General features: G+C 40.3%; 1 protein-coding gene and 2 long non-coding RNA genes across 6 annotated transcripts in view; 1 reads left to right on the forward strand and 2 right to left on the reverse strand.

Moving 5' to 3' along the window:
- The window catches only part of NCBP1 (nuclear cap binding protein subunit 1), a 38891-nt gene that overhangs the window by 21037 nt on the left and 1238 nt on the right, over positions 1-16616 (forward strand). For 3 of the 4 annotated variants that reach the window (XM_040481763.1, XM_040481765.1, XM_040481766.1), the window contains 12 exons: positions 291-401; positions 1159-1223; positions 2842-2904; positions 3139-3213; positions 5393-5496; positions 7472-7594; positions 8752-8854; positions 9650-9743; positions 10012-10115; positions 12408-12522; positions 15447-15575; positions 16336-16449. In XM_040481763.1, the coding sequence (XP_040337697.1) occupies positions 291-401; positions 1159-1223; positions 2842-2904; positions 3139-3213; positions 5393-5496; positions 7472-7594; positions 8752-8854; positions 9650-9743; positions 10012-10115; positions 12408-12522; positions 15447-15575; positions 16336-16449 (1200 nt within the window). Of the gene's footprint in view, positions 1-290; positions 402-1158; positions 1224-2841; positions 2905-3138; positions 3214-5392; positions 5497-7471; positions 7595-8751; positions 8855-9649; positions 9744-10011; positions 10116-12407; positions 12523-15446; positions 15659-15882; positions 16295-16335; positions 16450-16616 lie in introns of those variants that run through there. The other variant, XM_040481764.1, reaches the window with a different exon arrangement.
- LOC121034706 (uncharacterized) lies at positions 10549-12136 on the reverse strand. The gene is made up of 2 exons (XR_005792572.1): positions 11608-12136; positions 10549-11368 (listed from the first exon to the last, which is right to left on the reverse strand). It is a non-coding gene; the product is annotated as an uncharacterized LOC121034706 (long non-coding RNA).
- On the reverse strand, positions 12420-14835 carry LOC121034707 (uncharacterized). Its single transcript, XR_005792573.1, has 2 exons — positions 14700-14835; positions 12420-12705 (listed from the first exon to the last, which is right to left on the reverse strand). It is a non-coding gene; the product is annotated as an uncharacterized LOC121034707 (long non-coding RNA).

Genomic DNA, 16616 nt, shown 5'->3' on the forward strand with positions numbered 1-16616 from the left:
GGGCTCTGTGCTGACGGCTCAGAGCCTGGAGACTGTTTCACATTCTGTGTCTCCCTCTCTCTCTGACCCTCCCCTGTTCATGTTCTGTCTCTCTCTGTCTCCAAAATAAATAAACGTTAAAAAAAAAAAATTAAAAAAAAAAAAGAACATTATTTTAAATATTAAAAAGTAATTCTTCTTTCATTAGAAAGGCCATGGAGTTAGAGTTTACATTTAGAATGTTGAGGTCTTTCTGATAGAAGTGCATAGATACCTGTGGAATTGAATTCTGACTCATGATTCTTTTATAGGTGATCTTTGCAGAGCTGTTTCAGCTCCCAGCACCCCCTCACATTGATGTGATGTATACCACACTGCTCATCGAGCTGTGCAAGCTTCAGCCTGGTTCGCTACCCCAAGTTGTATCCTTTCTGTGGTTTGTAAACTTACTCTCTTTGGCCTGGCTTTAAAAGATTATTAAATATTTCTTACTCTGGGTTTAAATCACTTCATGAAAAATTTGGCATTTCTTCAAAAATTAAGCATACGTGTATCACTCAATCCAGCCATTCCACTCTTAGGTATTTACCTAAGGGAAATGGAAGCACATTTCCCTACAAAGACTTGGGCGTTAATATTCATTGAAACTTTATTTGCAATAACCTAAAATGAGACAATTCAAATATCAGTACATGAATGTATATACAAATATGTCATATCTATACAATGGAATACGACTCAGTAATAAAAAGGAACAAATTTTTGGTGCAGGCAACAATTTGAATAAATTAGAAAATATTTATGCTGAATAAGAGATACCAAATAAAAATTTATACTGTATGATTCCATTTACACAAAATTACTAGAAAAGTAATCCAGTGATAGCTGACCAATATTTGCTTGCAACATGGGGGAAGAGGGGAAGAAGAGGTTATAGGGGGGTGTGGGGAAATTTTGGAGGTGATGTCAATATTCTCTGTCTTTATTTCCTGGGTGTATATAGGTCAGATTTATTGTACGTCATTGATAACTCTAGAGCAGTTTTTAAAAAATCAATTACATTGAAAAGATACTCAATATTATCAGTCATTATACAGACTTCTAAGAAATGTTATTTTTTTATCACAACTTATTTTGAAGGAGGATGAGGAATAGTTTTCCTTATCCTCGAATTCACAGCTTGCACAGGCTACTGAAATGTTATACATGCGTTTGGACACAATGAATACTACGTGTGTAGACAGGTATAGTAATTGCCTTAGTTCTATACTGATTGTTAGCAGCTCTGCTCCCTGTACTTTATACAAGAATTTGATCAGCAAAACATCTGCCTTCTTAAGAGTTTCTAAGTTGATTTTTCTTTCTCGCCTTCTCAAGATAATCCTTTGTATAATAATAAAACTCATAGTTGTAACATTACATTTTCTAGTCCAACTTTCAATATGAAATAATGACCATGCTGAGGTTTTCTTTAATTTCATTCATTGTTCATTTGTTTGGTGCTTTGGTATAGGTCTACTTTTTCTTCTGTAACTGGGTATGTAACTTTTAAAATCGGCTTTATGCCAACTAATTCCAATGTGGGAGCAGAATCTACTACGGTGTATCATGTATCAATATAAGTTATATATGTATTTTTGTTTGTTAATACTATCTGCTTTTAAAATAATTAGCTTCTAGATAACTACAGCTTGAAGACTCAGTTTATACAAAAGATCATATTGGATTTTTAGAGGTGTGGTAATTACATGCCCACTGTCTCCTTTTTGGGGAGGCTTGTGTGCTACCTTTATCAGCTGGTACTCTTTCTTACCTCTTTTGGTTCCCCAAATGAGATGGGGACAGGTACTGAACATTTCTCCAATTTCCACAATCTTTCTTTCTTATTTTTCTTTTTCAAAGGAGTGATTTTTTTAAAATACTTTTTGAGAGCGCAAGTGAGCAAGGGGCAGAGAGAGAGGGAGAGAGAGAGTGCGGAGCCCAAAGTAGGGCTTGAGCTCACCTGATGCAGGGCTCAGACTCAAGAACCATGCGATCATGACCTGAGCTGAAGTCAGATGCTTAACCAGCTGTGCCATCCAGGAGCCCCTCCATGATCTCTCGTGTCATTGTTCAGATTCTATTTCTGAAAATTATTAGTAAGGACTATTCTGTGTCAGACCTATTATCTTGAGTAATTTCAGTGATTGAACTTACAGATTTCATCTGTAATTTCATGGATTACAGATCCATGAAGGACATGCTTTAAGAAAGTGTCTTCTGATTTTTCTCCCAGTCTAATAAAGCTAGGAATTGTGTTTTGTCATTTATTCAGCAAATATATGTTGAGCACTTACACATTTCACAGCATTATACTAAAGTGATTTCTGTTTGGTTAGATCACCTTGTATTTTTAGGGGGAAAGGATGGTATATTTTGTGGTGAAAAGGGCATAGTGTGGTGATGAGAGACTATACTTTGGCTCTGCCGTTTATAAAATGTTTTATCTGCAATTCCTTTGATCTTTTTTTGGGGGGGGTGCTCTGTTTCATTGTTAATGAAATGGGGAAAATAATGCATTACTTGAGAGTTAGAACTCAGCCGTGTGTGTGTACACAAAACAGGCATTCAGATTGTATCTGTTACTAAAAAAGGATAGTACTTTTAGAAAGACTGAGATACGGGACTTATTTTTTGGAGAAGATGAATGGTAGGATTTACAGAGAAAAAGGTAAGTGGCAGGAGAATTTACAGCTTTGGTTGAGTATGTGCTTCTAACTCGATAAAACAGGGTTTTAGTCTGAATCATTATATAAGTTTCTGCTACAGATTGCAACCATTCATCCTTTCTATCTCCCCACTGCTGCCCACTCCTCTCTATAGGTTTATTAATTGGTTTTCCCATCATCTGAGTAACTTCCAGTTCCGTTGGAGCTGGGAAGATTGGTAAGTGGTGGCATGTTTTATCTTTCCTTTCTCTGCAGTCTTCCATAATAAAACTTAGTATCTAAAGCTGTAACACAAAAGCAGTCTTCTTCGAAGTCTGAAATATCTAGTTCATTTTTGGTATTTACATATATATAAATAACTTATGTACAAGGAAACTTGTAGCTAAGTACACATTAGGTATAAGTGCAGATTATGTGTAAGAAGTTATAAAACTAGCTTTTTTCTCTTTAGGTCAGATTGTCTTACTCAAGATCCTGAAAGTCCCAAACCAAAGTTTGTAAGAGAAGTTCTAGAAAAATGTATGAGGTAAGTTCTTTGTGTGTTCTGCTTAGCTTAGTTCTCCTAAGTTCTTTGGGGGTTTTTTCTCTTCTTTGCATGTATGATGTATGTCCAGAATATCATTTTTTAAATCCAAGTACTTCCTCTCTTCCCTTTAAGTTTTAGTCAAGATTTAGGCTAAAAAAATTTAAGGAGACTTGTCATCTGGATTCCACGTGATTTAGGCCAGTAAATCTTTTGTTTTTTGTTTTTTTGGTCAAATGTACTTTGAAATAATTTCACATTTCAGGAAAGTGGCCAAAATAGTGCAAAGAACTCTGTACCCTAGACTCCCTGGTTGTTAACACTTTACCACATTTGTTCTAATGTTTACTTCCTTTTCCCTGCTGTATACACACACCCACTACACTGGACTCTCTGAAAACAAGCTGCAGATGTGATGTCGCATCGTTCTTTAACAGTCCGTTGTATCTTCCCCCAAAACAAAGATGCGCTCCCAGGTGGCCGGCACACAACCCTCCAAGTCAGGAAACTGGCTCTAGTGCAGGAATCTGACATCCAGCCCCAAGACGCTGCTGAGATTTTGCCAGCCATCCTGATATGTCTGTTCTCTTTCTGGTCCACAGTCCTATCCAGGACCACACAGGTAGCGTTTAGTTGTCATTCTCTTCACATTCTCCCCTTGACCAGTTGTTCGTTCTTGTCCTCCATGCCCTTGTCAGTTGTAAAGAAGTTAGGCCTTTCTTGAGTTCCCTGCCCTGCCCCCCACCGCCCCCTGTGTCTCCTGCCCACACTCAGGACCTGTGCTGTCGGTGCTTTTCGCCACGTGTCCCATCAGGAGGCACATGAATCTCTCCGCTGACATGTTAACCTTGACCACCTGGTCGTGTCAGTGTCTCCCAGGCTTCTCCACCTGAAATTCACCGTTTTTCTCTTTGTAACTAATTAATAATCTGTGGGTGATAATCTGAGATTATACTCATATCCTCTTCTTCATCAAACCTCTCCTGACAACTGTTACTTTTGTCTGCCACCACTATGATGATTGCCAAGTAATGATTCTCTTTTTCCAGGTTTTTGCCCACATTTGTTAGTTGGCATTCTCCTGTAAGAAAGAGCATGTCCTTTTTCGCCCATTTATTTATTCCTGTGTTTATGTATCAGTAGAGACTAATAGATTTCTATTTCATTCAGTGAGTTCCAGTCTATTACTGTCATTATTTTGATGCCCAAATTGTCCCTGATTTGTTTATTGGGGGAGCCCCTTGTGGCTCCGGTGTCCTTTTTTTTCCTCTCATAATATCTCCCTCCATTCATGAAGCATTTCCTTATTTTTTTCATAAGGTTTTCCAATCTCATCTTGTGTTTCCTTGCCCCTCCCCTGGAATCATCTATTTATTCACAGAGCCCAAGTTTTTAATAATGGAGTATGGTATTTAGGAACCAAGATTTGGACTCTTGATGTTCTAGTTGCTATTGGGATGTCATTGATTCTGGATGGACAAAGGTAGTACATGCATTTATGCACACACATATACATACATACCTTTTTATATCCACTAGGTGTGTGTATCTCTCCAATTCCAACTCAGCTCCTCACTTTTCTCTAGCCTTCCCTTTTGCCAGGATTTTTTTTTTCAAGTGTATTTATTTTAGGGAGAGTGGGAGTGGGGCAGAGAGAGAGAATCCCAAGCACGGTCTGCCCTGTCAGCACCGAGCCTGTTGTGGGGCTCTAATCCAGGAACCGTGAGATCATGACCTGAGCCGAAATCAAGAGTCAGTCACTTAACTGACTGAGCCACACAGGCACCCCTGCCATGATTCTAAATAACTTTTCAGGCAGTAGGAAACTTGGCTCCCATTAGCCTTGATATATATTTATTTGCTACAGTGTAACCACTCTCCTCATCATGGAGACTAGGTCCTCTGCCCCACTTTACCCCAGTACCACTCCACATCCTTGGCCACCAGGCTTGTGGACCCACTGCCCCCCCCCCCCCCATTGCAAACCAGTAAATTTTGAAGAAAGCTGGAGGTTTGTTATGCTGTCATGACAAAATCTTTAAGGACTTGTTTTCCCCTTTGGCTTCTTGGTTGTCAGCTGAGTCCAGGGTGTTGGAGATGGGACTTTCCCGGTAAGTTGGATGTTACCATAAATAATGGAACTAACGAACAGCATTTTCTGAGGCTCTCATTTGCATTGTAGGTTGTCTTACCACCAGCGTATATTAGATATTGTTCCTCCTACCTTCTCAGCTCTATGCCCTGCAAACCCAACCTGCATTTACAAGTATGGAGATGAAAGTAGCAGTAAGTAATAAAGTAAATCCCGTTGTCTTTGAAAAGTACTAATGCCAGTATTTCTGAAATCCATTATTTAAGGTGGAGGAAGTAAACTTTTTCTTTTCTTGGGTTTTTTTTTTTTTTGTCTGTTTGAAAGGTGATCTACAGTAGTCACTATTTTGTTTGCCCTGTCATCCTTTGGAAGATTCATGACCTACTTAGTTATTACTTGTGAACTTTTTTCTTAATATTGCTTATAATGTTATATCCATGACCTTATTTTAAATATGCTGCTAAGTACAGCAAGTTGAATTTAAAGCCCAAACTTGATAAATGTCCTGGCGGTGGAGATTATTTGACTTGGTTGTCCTGTGGTACCAGTTCAGGTGTGGGAACATAGGTGCACACGGGATACATTCCGACCAGCAAGAGGCCTGTAGAAGGAAATTCTTAAATACGGTTTTCTTACTTTTTGGTCACCTCGTGTCTGAGATTATGCTATGAATCAGAGGGCCTAGAATTTGCTGTGCTGTGTTGTGCTTAACACGTAACAAAGGTAAGGCGTCGTACCTTGGTGGTCCCTGCAGAGAGTTAGGTGTGTAGTTGCTCCACGGGAGTCTTTCCAGACGGCGCTGCACGCGGCTCCTCCACACACCTGCCACCTCAGGTTGGGCAGCAGTTCTTTGCGTCTTGGAACTCCCTTCCCTCCCCTCCCTCGCCTTCTGTGCGTGCCCTGCTTCTCCACTACACCTCACGCTACACCTGTTTTCCTTGAAGTAAACTCCGTTGGTCCCAATGCTAAGTACATTTCCTACGTTATTATGTCCCTTTGTCCTCGAGACATCTCTGAGAATCAGGTGTGTTTAGTAGACCAGTTTTACGGCGAGGAAATCTCTTCAGAGAGGTGAGGCCGGAGTGAGGTTGCATCCGAGGGGCAGAGCCCAGACTCACATCCAGGCTTACTGAGCAGCCTTGCTCTTACCACTGTGCTTCCCTGAAAGAGCGAAGTGTGAGGCGGTGTGGCACTCCTCTGAGTGCTGAGTTTTGAGCTCTGCCTCAGTCTGGCTCAGAGAAGCAGAAGGCACAGTCTTTGATCTCAAGAGCTCAGACTTTTGTTGAATATGGACTTTGCTTTTTTCCTATAGAAACAACTGAACCTAACAGTTAAGGCCCGCCTAACCGTTGTTCCTGCTTTTTTATCTGTCACTTCTCAGATGGACCCCTGCTCCAACCAGGCCACTTCTTTTTTTATCTTTCCTGTGCTCATGGTTTTTGGTTTTGCCTTTCTATCTGGAAAGCCCTGTCTTTAATTCCTATACTCTCTCTAGGGTCCGGCAAGGCTCCTCTCCTATAAATACTGCCCTTTAGCAAGCCAGTTTTGTGTTGCTCTGGCTACTTCCTGTGTGATTATCTTGGTTCCCATGCTACAATGTAGACCCTTCAGTGACACGAGATTTTTTTTTTTTTGTCTCCCACTTTTAGGGAAAAGCAAACAGCACCTGTGACCTGTTGTGATTGACTTCGTTCATTCCAAGTGCTTAGTAACTCCTATGTCAGGATTGTCTTTTGATTTATTACCTCTTTGTCCACCTTACGTTAAAAGATTTCCAGTTGCTGTAGTGATGCCATAGAGTATATATTAGCACAAATAAGGACTCGACAGATGATAACCAATAGTAAACACATAGAGTCACAACATATGAGCATCTGGCTTCTGTAGACTCAAGTGTATGGCCTCAGCAGAAGAGAAAAGCAAAAAAAAACCTATCACAAGTTGGCAACCTTCACCTGTTCAAACACAAACTTAGTCCTTACTGTCTCAGAGAAAATGAGGAGGAAGGGACATTGACCAAAATGAAATAAATACATTGAATCTCGGCTTTTCAGCTTACAAAAGCCTAGGGATTTGAGGACAAAAGACAGTTACGTAAATTTCTCAGCTATTTATTTATAAGAACAGTCTTAAAACTTGATCCTACCCTTTTCCCCATTCTGTGCTTAGATTCTCTTCCTGGACATTCAGTTGCCCTCTGTTTAGCTGTTGCATTTAAAAGTAAAGCAACCAATGATGAAATCTTCAGCATTCTGAAAGATGTACCAAATCCTAACCAGGATGATGATGACGGTAAGGGACCACTTCTTCAGTGGAACTATCTATAGGCCAGGTTAAAGCATAAATATAAAGCATTACTGGCAGTTTGAGTTCCTCCTAAGTCTCAACGGATGCTTCTAAGCAGTAGCCTGTTCAGTGTGTCAGTTCAGTGTGCCAGCAACTTTCTTCCTTCTATAAAAGAGATCCTCATCTGCCTGTGACATAGCTTACATTCAGTATAAAAACTAAACACAAAGTTAAATATGCTGTTACATTCATTTTTAAACATTCCCTGTTTTAACTTTAGAGAGGTTCCTGAGTGGAAGATTTGGTGAATTGTAATTGGATTTTTCACCTATTTAAGCTATTGTAATAATGATGTGTAACACCTACTGAGTATGTACTATGTAACTCCAACCAAAACCCCTAGGGTTTTTTCTGAGCAGCAGTGGGAAAATAGGCAAGTAATTTATAAGTTCACCTGAATCAGTAAATGAACAAGGTAAAAAAAAGATGAGAGGGACTTAGAACATATTAAAAGATATCTGAAACATACAGTAACTGAAACAATGTGATATTGGCACCAAAAGAGACGAATCAGGAAAACATGAAAAGTCTACTGGGACAGACAACTGGGTAACGTTTTGGAGGAAAATTTGTTAGATCTGTACATAAGGACATGTGCATAGTAATCAAAATAAAAACATGAATGGTCCTTGGGTTATTTATTACTAGGATTTTGTTTGGATTTTTCTGAGAAATTTGTATTGTGATAGAAATTGTGTTTAGATAGCATATGTCAAAATGATGGTCCTAAATTTAGATGCTGTCAGATATCTTAAGACTTAGACTTACTAGTTAAGGGTTTGCTGAATCTTTTTATTAATATTCATTCAGAGCGATATGAACATGGAAGTCCACTTGTTATGTGTAAAAGAAATGGATCATATAGAAGAATTAGGGAAATAATCCCCAGAAAGTAAGAATTAAGATCATGCTTAGTTTTATATTTTGAGTATTTAAAATCAGCAGTGGTCTTTTATTGCCTATTTGTCCTCAGAGACATGACACGAATGTCTGGCTTAATGTTTGGATGTGAGTATGCCACCCATTTAGCATTTCAGGTGAGGGAACAAAGAATTGCTATACTCAGCATTTTTCTAGCTGTCTTACTGTGGAATATTTTTCAGATGAAGGATTCAGCTTTAACCCATTGAAAATAGAGGTCTTTGTACAGACTCTGCTACACTTGGCAGCCAAATCATTCAGCCACTCCTTCAGTGCTCTTGCAAAGTAAGTGCAACAAGAAGACACGCTCTGTTTTAAGGGTTTGGAACTTTGGTGAATACCAGGGGTATAGAAACTTGTAGCTAAAATTGTTGGACATGAAGATCTTAATAGTATTGGCATATAATTTAATAGAGCTCTGATTTGTAGTGGCTACAACCCTATTTGGCTCCTGTCAGTCTATGTGTACATTTTTTCATATGGCCCCTCAGAGAACCTAGTGAAAAACCTGGGTCCATAGGACAGTCATATATACAGTCAAGAAGCTCCCACCGTATCTAAGCATCTTCCTAAAGGAAGGGAAGTAGAAATGAGGGCTGACTACATTTTGGGGAGCCACCCAAAGGTTAGCATCTAAAGACAGAGCTTTCTAATTCATCAGACAATCCAAAAGAAGTAAGAGCATATGTAGATACTCCTCCAGCAGAGCAAACTGGGCTCCTCTCCCCACCTTGGCTTCCAAGTATCTATGATTTGCAGGACCCCCACAGGAAGTGCAGTCAGGGTACTTCACCTGTTTGTGGAGACCATTCCTCAGCCCTCACCTATTCTTAGATGCCCCGTAAATTGTAGTCCTCAGCTGACAGTGAATGGTATATTTGTAAATCTCTCAAGGTTGTGTGACAAATTTCATACAAACCACGAATTCCTAATCATACCTTTTGTATCCTTAATGGTTAACATTGGGTTGTTTTGCATTTATGTGTTGCACTGTAAATCAGTAACATTGAAAGGCTTTGAAAAACTTAAAATGCTTAATGAGTAAGTTTATCTGTGGTATTTTTTCCCCACCACGAAAAGGTTTCATGAAGTCTTCAAAACCCTAGCTGAGAGTGATGAAGGAAAGCTACATGTCCTACGAGTTATGTTTGAGGTCTGGAGGAACCATCCACAGGTAAAGACTATTTAATCAAAGTTTTAAGTGTTGCCACTCAGTTTGTCTTTTTGCTCAATCTTCATTGGTGTTCTAGTTTTCTTACAGTAAGTACCAGAGCCAGAGTGCAGAATGAATCTTAATTAAGACCTCCTGATGGTCAAATGGATCAGTTCCACAACCACTGAAAATGAATGTCACAGACCTCCTGTTTTACTTTTGTAGCAGCGGGATTGTTGTGGCTTACATACAAGTGTGATTTACCCTGATGATTCTTTTCTCATTGTAGATGATTGCTGTACTAGTAGATAAGATGATCCGTACACAAATTGTTGACTGTGCCGCAGTGGCAAATTGGATCTTCTCTTCAGAACTCTCTCGAGACTTTACTAGGTAAATGTGGATTATTTTACATAGTTTGTATTCTCTAAGAATCAGTTTATATTCAGTCTCATACATGAGCTCCAAGTTCTGATTGAAACGTTAATATGCTGATGCCACCAGATTAGATAGAATTGGGACATGCCAGAGATTCCTGGACAATGTAAATCCACACAGCCAGGCAGTCTGCAGTGTCTCTGAAGGACGCTGATAAAGGATACAAACTATTGGGAGAGAAGATCAGGCCATGTGCCAGGATCTGAGCTGGACGGTGGGATGTGGGGAAGAGTTCCAGCTCAGCTGGGGACCTGGAATGCACACCAGGAACTGAAAGAAACCAGTCACAGTAGAGGAAGTACATGGCAGTGAGGGGTTGAGGAGAGTCTGGTGGGCACCTGAGTGCCTGTGGGGAAGGGCGGTATCTCACTTCAGTCAGAAAAAAACCTAGATTTAATGCACAAGATTTATTCTAGACCCATTTCCTATACAGGAAAGAGACTTCTCATTAAGTTTTGTTCTTACTCATGAAGTTGAGTCCACAGGCTTCCTAACTGATCAGGAATAGCAGGAGTTGACACCACAGGCAACAAAGGAATCTTACAAGGGTCTAAAAATCCATCACAGCACTTACCCTGTTCATCGTATCTGTTATTGCAGAGGACACAGGTCTAAAATGAACTGAATCCGTAGAGTGGAAGGGTATGATCTAAAGTTACCATATCAGCCAGATTGGCACTCGCAAATTAAGGCAAGAGACATCCTCAGATCTGTAAACTCTTCAGAAAATTGACCACCTAAATATTTGTTAACCATTATCCTGAGTGATTTACACTGCAACTCATTTAATCCTCACCCCCCACTACGGAGGGGATTACATTATCATTCTTATGTACAAAATAGGAAAATGTTGCACAGTGCTTAAGTATCTTGTCCACAGTCACCCAGCTAAGTGCAGAGTCAGAATTCAGACACAGGCTTTCTTGAACCGATAAAGGGCTCAAAAGCACCCTCTGTTCTTGAACTCCAAGCTCAAGTATTTGTAACTCTGCAAAGCCTTCCGGACCACCCCTTCCAGAGTTGAAATACTTTGCTCTTGTACCTTGTCTGCTAACATAAGACTATGGAGTTTTATGAATCAGCTGTTTTTATTATCTTCCACTAAAACTGTCATCATCCAAGGCAAGATTTATAGAGGCTGTATCTTGGCATTAGGAAGAACTAATTTACAGACAGATGTAGTTAAGAAGCTACTTCAAAAAATAAACCTTTGGGGCACCTGGGTGGCGCAGTCGGTTAAGCGTCCGACTTCAGCCAGGTCACGATCTCGCGGTCCGTGAGTTCGAGCCCTGCGTCGGGCTCTGGGCTGATGGCTCAGAGCCTGGAGCCTGTTTCCGATTCTGTGTCTCCCTCTCTCTCTGCCCCTCGCCCGTTCATGCTCTGTCTCTCTCTGTCCCAAAAATAAATAAACGTTGAAAAAAATTTAAAAAAATAAAATAAAATAAACCTTTTATGCAATAAACATTTCAAAGCGCTTACAAGGTGATCCTAGTTGAGTAATTTACTGAGAAAGTAGCTGACCTATATTTATTTTATTCTTAAAAAGGCCCAGCAGTTGATAGCTAGTATGAACTAGTAAGTTTCTTAAATATTCCAAAGAATTGGCCGAATGTCTGCTAGTTAAGTAGTATAAGGCATGTGAAATGAGCCTTAGATTGGGCTTCTGTTTTGAGAAAATTCCAGTACCTGATGTTTAAATTTAGAAGAGAGAAAACAGATTTTTGTTCCTAATGTACATTTTTTCCTGGTGTGCCATTTCATTTCAGTGTATGTACACATACCTTCTAGCAAGTCTAGTAAAGGATGGAAATAAAAGTGATAAGGACCCACTACTGCCTCTAATGACTCAGACCCACTACTGAGTCTAATGGGTAGAGATAGGTGTTTGCACAATTTATAATACAAAAAAAATGGGGTACCTGGGTGTCTTAGCTGGTTGAGCGTCCGACTCCTGATTTTGGTTCAGGTTGTGATCTCATGGTTGTGAGATTGAGCCCTGTGTCAGGCTCTGCCAGGCTCTGAGCTGGGCATGGAGCCTGCTTGGGATTCTCCCTCTCTCCCCCTCTGCCCCTCCCCCACTAACAGGCTCACTCAATCTCTTAAAAAAAAAGTATGTGTTACTGGAGAAATAGGACTAATTCTGCCTAAAGAGTGGAATCACCTTCAAAATGAGTAGGTTATAAAAGCTGAGAGGTCTTTCTAGAAGCATGCTTTAACATACAGTAACCAAACTCTGTTACTTTTAAGATTGTTTGTTTGGGAAATCTTGCACTCCACAATTCGTAAGATGAACAAACATGTTCTGAAAATCCAGAAAGAGCTGGAAGAAGCAAAAGAAAAACTCGCAAGGCAACACAAACGGGTAAGTCTTATGTCAATTCATAGTGGTCCAAGAAAGTATACCAGAATCTCTTGAAAATCTTCAGTTCATTACCTTGATGGGAACTTATTTTTTCTGAGGCCAAATTATGCAGAACTGATATGGAAGTGGAGGGAGAGGAAGGATCTGGGGGAGGTGTTGCTCTCCGCTCTTCTGTTGGTGAGCCTGGAAGGAAGCACAAACCTTGCTTTTCTGTAGCTAGCCATCTGGATCTGCTTCATGATTGCCCTTCCCAAAAGGAAGGCAGAGAAGGAAAGAGGGCACTTGTGTTTCCCTAAGACTTTCTGGTGCAAGAGGGGAGAGGGAGAAGCTGGTCTGTGTCTCACTTCCCCAGTCCTGTGGGGAGGGATGGGGCATTCCTTCCCAGGTTCACAGGATACTTCTCATATTAATAATAAGTACAGCATTTTAGCCATTTTGGGGGAAGCAGTGAAGTGGCTGCATTGCGTGATTTTGCATAGTAGTACTAGTATTCTTTGTGACAGTATTCTCCAGTGTTGTTGTGTATTTACCAGAGTGGGTGGGAATAAATTTAATGACATCTATGAACCTGTAGCAGGTTCAAATGCTCGTCTCCATGTAGATCTGCATATATACGTGTCTGTTTGGTATGTAAACACATACTCACAAACTTAAAATACTGCAAGGTAAATGGTGTCATCCCCATTTTATACATGTCTAAATTGAGGCTCAGAGAACTTAAAATAACTTGCTCAAGGTGACATGGTTAGTGACAGAGCCTGTCAAACTCCAAGGACTTTCCCTTATGCCATACTGATCCCTAGATGTGTGGTGTCCAATAAAGTAACTGCTAGCCACATGTAACTGTTAATTAAAATTAAATACATTTAAAATTCAGTTCTTTAGTCACACCAACGCCATTTCAAGTGCTCAGTGTGGCTAGTGGCTACTGTGATGGGCAGCAGAGATTTAACATCTCCCTCATCATAGAAAGGTCTCCCAGGCAATAAACAGTACTCTAGAACCTAGCCTTAGTGTGGTATTAGGAGAAAACTAACTTGTGCCCAGTTGCCTAGAACATAAGGCAGACCCCTTAATAAATGCTGTTACAGAGAAAAGCAGAAGTCTATAAAAACGGGGTTCTGGTAGTTTCACTTTAAGGGTGGAAGAGGCTGTCATAGATGAGGCCTTACTGACAGGGAGGTATCTAGAAGGAAATGGGCTTTCTAGATCTGGTGATGCCTACCTTCTTGCTAAAAGGACCACGAGGACATTGGTGTGTAATATACCTGGAGTCACTTTCTGGCTTAACCACTTACTAGCTACGTGACACTGGGAAAGTCGTCTAGCCACGAAGTTGGGGTGGGGGTGGGGGGCGGTGCAGAGGGACACCTCAGTGAATGCTCGATTCTGGCTGAGCTGGGAGGGAGTGATTAAAGCTTAACAGAGGTATGTTGAGCCCATCATTGCCAGCAGAATCTTGAACAGTCTGCTTTGAATTATTACATGTAGTCAGAGCCGTTTTTGAATTATTGCCAGGGTGAGCAGGTTCTTGAGCTGTGTGCAGGCCTGCCCAGCTTTTCCATAGGGCCGTTAAAGGAAAGCTGCCTCTCCGTTGTCACTGCTGAAGTGTCATAGAGCCTTGTATTAGTGACTGGAAAGTACTGTCGGGTCTTTCCCTGGTCATCTACTTTGCTACTTAAATGAGCAGTAGCAGAGTTCTAAAAATATATTATCTATCCTCATTATTTGCAGGTTCTATTTTTGCAAGCTCACTTAAGATTTATTTGTAACCTCAAAGTCAATACTCCTGGTGCTTTCCCCATCATTCAGACATAGGCAGAGCAGTGAAAAATTTGAGTTGCCCAGTGGGCTTGTTCCCAGATAAAGTCAAACAAGGCAATATTCTACCTTCTTGTTTCATTTCTTATACTGTAAAAAAGCATCCTTTTCGTAATGTATTTACTGCCATGTTTGGGATTTTGTTGGTGGCTTTTACGGTTTAAAGTGGCCCTAAAGCATAAGGCTGAAATGCTGTCTAGTGTTCCTAAGTGCAAGAAGGCTGTGACATGTCTGACGGTAAAAACACATAAGTCAGTTGAGCTTCTTTTGGGCATGAACGACCATGCTCTTGGCCGTGAATTCAGTGTTCATAAATCAACAATATCATAATCCAGATAAAGGAAAAGGAAATTCACCAGTATGTACGTGAGGCTGTTCCATCAAGGACCGAAGTAACCTCTGTAAGTGCTGTGGAAAAGCAGCTCAATTTGTGGATTCATAAGACAAGGATAGATTTAAAAAACGTAGTAGACAGCATTCTTGCGGGGCTGAAAGCCAAAGAAATTTAGTCATGTTACTCAGGGTCAAGAAGATGTTAAATCTTTCTCAGGCAGTGTTTGAATATAAAGAACTACTGTATATAATTATTTGTAAAACACATATATTAAATAAGCTATCTTTAGACAGAAACACACGTAAGGTTACTTGTTGATCAGTTGACAAAAATAAACCAAAGACTCCCTAAGAACCTAACCCTGTATTTCCCTGAGCAGTGGTTCAGTACTAATTCAGGATTCACAACAAATGTATCCACATAACTATGGTAGATAACAAGAATCTACTGTACGGAGGAAAAATGTAACCAACACTTCCTCCCTGAATGGTCTGTCTTGTAAAAGGTATAACTCACTTCTGCTCTATAGCAAATACTCTTACTGCTGTTATCATGACAGGTGCCACCAAGTTTCCCTGGCCTAGGTAAGTGCCCACAGGACTTTTGGGTGTATGCAGGTGCATCTGGGTGGTGGAGTGCTTTCATTAGAGAATACAAGTCTTCAAGTGGCACTGGACCAGACACAGTAACATCCTTTCTCTTACTTAATGGGATCTAACATACTAGAATTCTAAGAGGCATTTTCCTTTTGTTCCTGTGCATCCTGTAGCGAAGTGATGATGACGACAGAAGCAGTGACAGGAAAGATGGGGCTCTAGAGGAGCAAATAGAAAGACTGCAGGAAAAAGTGGAATCTGCTCAGAGTGAACAGAAGAATCTCTTCCTCGTTATATTTCAGGTATCTTGGCTTGGGACACTGATAGGTAAAAATGCAGTACTATTATTTTTAATCATAGTACACGTTTATTTATAAAAATTTAAATCACGGGGCGCCTGGGTGGCGCAGTCGGTTAAGCGTCCGACTTCAGCCAGGTCACAATCTCGCGGTCCGTGAGTTCGAGCCCCGCGTCAGGCTCTGGGCTGATGGCTCAGAGCCTGGAGCCTGTTTCGGATTCTGTGTCTCCCTCTCTCTCTGCCCCTCCCCCGTTCATGCTCTCTCTCTCTCTGTCCCAAAAATAAATAAACGTTGAAAAAAAAAAAATTAAATCACAAAAATTTGCAAAGGAAATAACCATGTGTACCTCCACAGTCTGTTTCGTTTACAGCATTCTTACATGACCATTGCTCCGGGCTTTAAAAACATTTTTTGAGGATCCTTTTGTGAAGTACCTCACTCCTATTTATTCCCACTTGTTCGTCATTTGGATTATTTTCCTTCTTGATGAACATTATTTATGTCCTTAGAAATAGGTGTGGAGAAAAGTTACTAGCACAAATAATCTAGATTTAAAAGTGTTCACATACTGAAAAAAGGATATACTAACATTATCACTTATCTGCCTATTTCTAGAATTTATTGACTTAACAAAAGTTAGCGATACCACAAAAACCAAGTGGAATAAGCAATGCCTTTTGAGGTCTCTTGGTCAAAAATGTGATTGTTTGAGGTATAAGAATTCTCCCTCTAACACTGCTTTAACTTTTTACCCCCTCTCCAGCGTTTTATCATGATCTTGACTGAGCACTTAGTACGATGTGAAACCGATGGGACCAGCGTATTAACACCATGGTATAAGAACTGTATAGAGAGGCTCCAGCAGATCTTCTTACAGGTTTGTGGGAAACCCTGATTAGATAATGAACATCACTATTCCCAGCCACAAGGACTTTCCATGTTAAAAAATGGTCAGATTTGTAATAGTCTATAAGGCCCTTTTAATGTCTGCTCCTGTTGCTCATCAGAATATTCAGAGTGAAATTGGTTCTATATGCAGTTCAG

The sequence above is a fragment of the Herpailurus yagouaroundi genome, unplaced genomic scaffold (genome assembly GCF_014898765.1).
Source record: "Herpailurus yagouaroundi ecotype Mexico unplaced genomic scaffold, PumYag 160, whole genome shotgun sequence".
Taxonomy (NCBI): domain Eukaryota; kingdom Metazoa; phylum Chordata; class Mammalia; order Carnivora; family Felidae; genus Herpailurus; species Herpailurus yagouaroundi.